The 5,538-nt window shown below is 55.6% G+C and overlaps 1 protein-coding gene across 1 annotated transcript; it reads right to left on the bottom strand.

Moving 5' to 3' along the window:
* Positions 1 to 538: 538 nt before the first annotated feature.
* On the bottom strand, positions 539 to 2,452 carry LOC136531440 (protein PYRICULARIA ORYZAE RESISTANCE 21-like). Its single transcript, XM_066524100.1, has 3 exons — positions 2,107 to 2,452; positions 1,473 to 1,554; positions 539 to 1,351 (listed from the first exon to the last, which is right to left on the bottom strand). Exons 2-3 carry the CDS (start codon positions 1,552 to 1,554, stop codon positions 774 to 776), a joined length of 660 nt encoding a protein of 219 aa, XP_066380197.1. The 5' UTR covers positions 2,107 to 2,452; the 3' UTR covers positions 539 to 773.
* Positions 2,453 to 5,538: the final 3,086 nt, after the last annotated feature.

Genomic DNA, 5,538 nt, shown 5'->3' with positions numbered 1-5,538 from the left:
TCAGCCAGTTTCAGCCAAGTTTCAGACCAGTGAACGGGGCACTCTACTGCCACCCTGGGTTAGCGTAGCAACGTGCTAGTCGTCGCGCCTTCAACATCATCGTCCTATCATCTTCTTTACACGATATAAACAGAAAATACTAGGCCAAAACATGCCACGTTACATCGCTCGTGGTGACAAATGGAAGCAAGATAACGAAAGTGAAGATCGAAAGCGTTGATAAAAGGAACCTTTTTTTCCCTCTTGGTGCAACATAAAGAAAGCGAGGCTGGTGGTGTGAAAGATAGACACTTCTGCTGCCATCAACAGATGAACTCTCTCTCTCTCACACCTTGCCCTTTTTCTTTACACAAAAAACAACATCATTGCTTATTTTATTCTTTCACTTGACCTAACATATATACGGAGTACTATATATTATATTTTAAATGAAGCAGAACAATACACAAGCTAAGGAGGAGATGACAGGGATACAGTATACATGATGCTATATATGTATGTAATCATTGCTTATTTTATTCTTTCACTTCACCTAACATATATATACGGAGTACTATATATTATATTTTAAATGAAGCAGAACAATACACAAGCTAAGGAGGAGATGACAGGGATACAGTATACATGATGCTATATATGTATGTATAGAGTATATATGATGAATCTGTACGGCGATTATACAGGATGAACGGCATGATGAGATGACACTGGTGGTGGTGGGGAGATAATGGTAATTAAGGGCATGCTAATCAGTGACGCCACGGGATAATGAATCACATGATGGCGCAGGCGTAGGAGGGGTCCTCCTCGCAGACGATCCGGTAGCCGCCGCCGCAGGGGTTGCAGGGATACGGCTGGGGCACGTACTGCGGGTAGTACTGCGGCGGTGGCGGCGCCGGCGGGGCAGGCTCGGGGGCCTTTCCGCAGGAGCAGCAGTGGCACCCGCCGTGGCCGTGGTGGCAGCAGCAGTCGGACGGCCACGCCGGGTACGGGTACGGGTACGGCCACGGGTAAGGGACCTCCACCACCTTGGGCGGCGGCGGGGCGGGCTTCTCCTTGGGTGGCTCCTCCTTTGGCGGTGGGGGTTTTTCCTTCGGCGGCTCAACTACCGCCGGCGGCGGCGGGGCGGGCTTCTCCTTCTTCTCTGGCGGCGGCGGGGCCGGCTCCTCCTTCTTGGGCTCCTCCTTGGGCTTGGGCGGCGGGGGCTCGACGATCTCGATCTGCTTGATGATCTTGCACGCCTTGCAGCAGAGCTTGTCGGCGAGCTTGTCCGGGTCGAAGGGCCCCGTGACTTTCACCTTGTTGTTCTTCTCGTCGAAGTCGATGTCATCGATGCAGAACTCACCCTTCTCTGCACGATGCACGGTGCACACAGCAACAACAAAACCGCGGCATCCATCGTCCCATGAAATTTATCAGTTGCCATCGACGAAGCAGCTCAACACCACAAATGGAAGGAAGAACAAACAGACCTTGGATCCTGTTGAGCACCTTCTGGATCTTAGCACGGCAGCGGCCGCATTCCAGGTCCACCGAGACGATGATGGTCGGCATCTGCTCTGCACACAGCTCCCTGGTCACAACGAAATCCTTTCCTCTAGTCTAGATAAACAGAGAGACGCAGCATACGCCCACAGACAGATGCATCAACAATTTCATGCACACACACACAGACAGACGAGGACAACAATCTGTGTGATTGCAACTGGTTTATGGCGGCTACCAGCACGAAATAAAGATAAGAATTTGGAAGGAGAGCAGAGAAGAAGCAAAGGGGCCCGTTTGAAGCGTGGAACACACTCCACTCCAGAATAAATAAACAAACTCATTAACAGGGGATAGGACAGCCGCTCTTGCCATCAAAGAGGTTTGGCCAAAGATCAACAGCATGTTCGTTTCGTCGTAAACGATCGTGGATTATTGACTGCTGGCTGGTTTAGTGGGAGAGAAAAATACTGTTATAGTTTATAATCCACGATCTTATACGAACGAGAGAAAAAATATTGTTCCAGCTTAAAATCAGCACTCTTTAAGCAATAAATTCCACGAATTCTCATCTTAAAGAGTGAAGAGCGAGAAAGGACAGGGATGAGCAGAGCAGAGCACCTTGATTCAGGCTGCCGGCGCCAGCAATGGCAGGCCGGGGAGGAGGAAGAAGACCTGTGCTGCGATGCGAAGAAGAAAGAGACGAAGGGAGGGGGGAGGATGCTGTGGCGTGAATACGCGGCTATATAAGCAAGCACCAACGCCTGACTGCCTCCCACGTCATCTGACTCATCTTGGAGGGGCCGTAGAGAAGGAATAGATAGAAAGGCCCTTTGGAAGGCGGCAGCAACCGGCGGCAACAGCAGCACTCGTGCCCGGGGCTACCTTCCCTGCACCACGTACGCCACCACCACCAGCATCCGCACACGAAAGCTCGCTCGGCGTCGCCGTCGCGGCTGTTATTTGGCGTGGTTCCTCTCCATCGCTCCGAACGTTTCAAATCAAATCGCTCCTTTTGCTTTCAGAAATGCTATATGGCAAGCGAGTGTGTGAGGCTTTGCTTTTGTGATGATGAAGTGAAAATACGGCATTGCGCCACTCGCTCGGGTGCTTTCACGTCAGGTGAGGCATGAATGGCACGGTTCGTTTCGTGACGCCGATGGTGCCGCCGCGAGTGACCGCGCGTGAGTAGTCTTTGTTCTGGATCCTTCAGATAAAGGCACGAAGCAGGTTCATAAACCCGGTCTCCAATGAACCCGCTTCACTACAAAACTTGTCCCAGCAGACGGCGTAACGACAGTGCACATCTGGGTCGGTCCAGTTACACAATAACAGACCAAGACCACGATCCGATCCCCGACCGACACCTCCGACTTCTGGGTCGCAGGCTCCACCTCGCCCGACCTCTGGGTCGTGGGCTCCGCCTCGCTCGACCCTAAGGCCGCGGGCTCCGTCTCGCCCGACCCCTTGGGCTCAGGCTCCGTCTCGCCCAAGGCCGCGGGCTCCTCGCCGACCTCTTGGTTTCGCGCTCCGTCTCGCCCGACCTCGAGGGCGCGGGGGTCTTGCCCACGGCCGCGGGCTCCGTCTCGTCCGACCCCTTGGGTTCGGGGTCCGTCTCGCCCGAGACCTGGTCGGAACCCTAACTTAAAGGTCTGGCCGTGGTGGGATCGCAGTCTGACTCCGACCCTGTTCCTCCGACCGAGGATATGCCGGACCTTTGCTCGTCTCTCTTTCCCGACCGACACGGTCGGGGACGACTAGGAACAACCGACCGGGGACGCCCGCTCGGTGTGGGACTGGGGAGCAGGCGGAGCAGATAAGATAAGACGCTCAAGTCAACTGCAATACCGAGGACCGTACCTGCCATACCTTGCGCACCTGCGGAACGGTGCCACCAGGTCATGACAGACGGACACTATACAACCTTCCAGACGCGTCAGGCCACAAACAGTATTGTGGGCGCCGTCGTTTGCCGTACCAAGCAAACACGGTGAGCTTGCCAGACGCGTCTGGACATAAACAGTATTGTGGGCGCTGGCAGCCATCCCGTACCCGATGGTGTGAACAACAAGACTAGACAGCACACTTATACACTCTCTCTCTTTCTCTCTGACTTGTAAGGTCATCCATTTCAACTATAAAAGAGGATGCGCTCTCTCCTGAAAAATGGCTTCTCTCGAAGATTCTCTCGACGACTCACGAACAACAGCTCAACAACTGATAAGTTCAGACACATAGAACATACACTCCAAGACTTAGCATATGTTAGAGCCCCCGTCACTCTCGGTCACTCGGTTCAGAGTCCGTCCGGACCTCTAACACCTTCATTCTCATTTCTTACTCGTTTGTAACCCCACAAACTTCGAGCACCTGGGCTCAGGAATAAAATCACCGGCCGACCTCAACTAGACGTAGGGCTCGTTGCCTGAACCAGTATAAATCTTGTATCGTTGAGTGCTAGGCCACATCCGATCACAACGCGTGGTAAAACTACAAATATTTACTTGTCGCCCACATTTTGCACTGACAGTTGGCGCTGTTCGTGGGGAGGAGGCCGTGTGTTCACGCTTTTGGTCATCGGATGACCCACCTTTCCACCATCTTTGGCATGGTGGGCTCGAGCGATACGATTCGTTTCGGCTCGCTGGAGTTTCCCACGCCCCACTTGCTAGGATGTGGGTTCCTCCCGTCTTTGAGCCCCACCAGACTTTCCTCTTCGGGAGTCTAGACTTCGTCGCCGACTAGCTCTGTGTACTCCGCCTCCGTGAGGAGACGCTTGTCCTGGCGCCCATTGGAGGAGGAGCGCCCTCCACCAGCCCCGAGCCACTCGACAACCTTAACGTCGAGACACCCACGCTTCATCTCAAGCCCATGCCGGGCTCAAACCCCATGGTGAGTGATGTAAATATTGTTCTATACTCACTATTTAACACCTTCCGCCGACTCTCCAGAGGGACCCCGTTGTCCCCACCGCGACCACCGTGCGACCAGTTCCCCTACGGCTTCGTGTCCCCCATGGACACATGCGCGCGGGGCTTCAAAGGATGTTGATGCCCTCCCCTCTCACGTCCGAGTTCATGGGGATGGCGGGCTACGCTCCTGCCTCCTTTCACGACCTTGTCGATGACGAGGTCGAAAGTGATGGCTCCAGCATCGGTGACGTCGTGGCACCTGGCCACCCTCTGTCCCGGGAGTGTGCTATGGCGGACGCCCCGGGACAGCCATCGATGGTAGTGGAGTCTCTGCAGACTCACACCCCTCCGGGCCCTCGTGCGAAGGCCCTGGCGTGTGCGCAGGAGCACGGCGAGGAGTTACGACAAAGGCGGCAGAGCCAATCGCCACCTGCGCTTGCGCGCTCGATGCAGCACGCTGCGCCACATGCGCATAACCCGATGAGCGGTGCTCGAGGTCGTGCCCTTTAGGTCCAGCATAACATCCTGGACGGAGGGAACAACCCCCCTTAGTTTGCTTATGCTGGCCAGAACATCGCTGCTGCGGCGATGCTTCTACACGGCCTCCCCGAGCCTGCCGACCCCCAGGAGCAGGCAATCCACCGGAATGTTAGGGCGCTGGTGGAGACCACCGCCGTTCAGCAGGTGGAGAGCTCCGCATCGTGACACCGGTTCATGGCCTCTTGCCCAACTGGGGGACTGGGGCCGCACTAGTCGAATCGCTTCGTCCACTCACCACTGCAGTTGTCAGGCGTGGGGCAGGAAGCCACGGCTGCACCGCAGCCCGACCCGGTGTCCGCTCCACACCGACCACCTATGCGTGAACGGCTAAGGCCGAACTGTGATGCTCGTAGCGTCATCAACAATTGATGCCATGCTCGGCACGATGATGATGTCCATCGAGTGGCGGCGAGAGCAGGCGCCATGGGCCCTGGCCTGACCATCGAGGAGTGCGGGGACATGCACCCTAGGCATGGTGGCTGACCAAACGACCGAAGCCCCAGCCCGAACGGCCCGGGGCCACGGGCCTTTGGCCGTCGTATTCAGAAAGCGTCTTTCCCACAGCGCTTCCGACCACCCACCAACATCTCTAGGTACACCG

The sequence above is a fragment of the Miscanthus floridulus genome, unplaced genomic scaffold, assembly GCF_019320115.1.
Source record: "Miscanthus floridulus cultivar M001 unplaced genomic scaffold, ASM1932011v1 fs_353_1_2, whole genome shotgun sequence".
In the NCBI taxonomy this organism is placed as follows: Eukaryota; Viridiplantae; Streptophyta; class Magnoliopsida; order Poales; family Poaceae; genus Miscanthus; species Miscanthus floridulus.
This window is presented reverse-complemented; position numbering and strand designations above follow the sequence as displayed.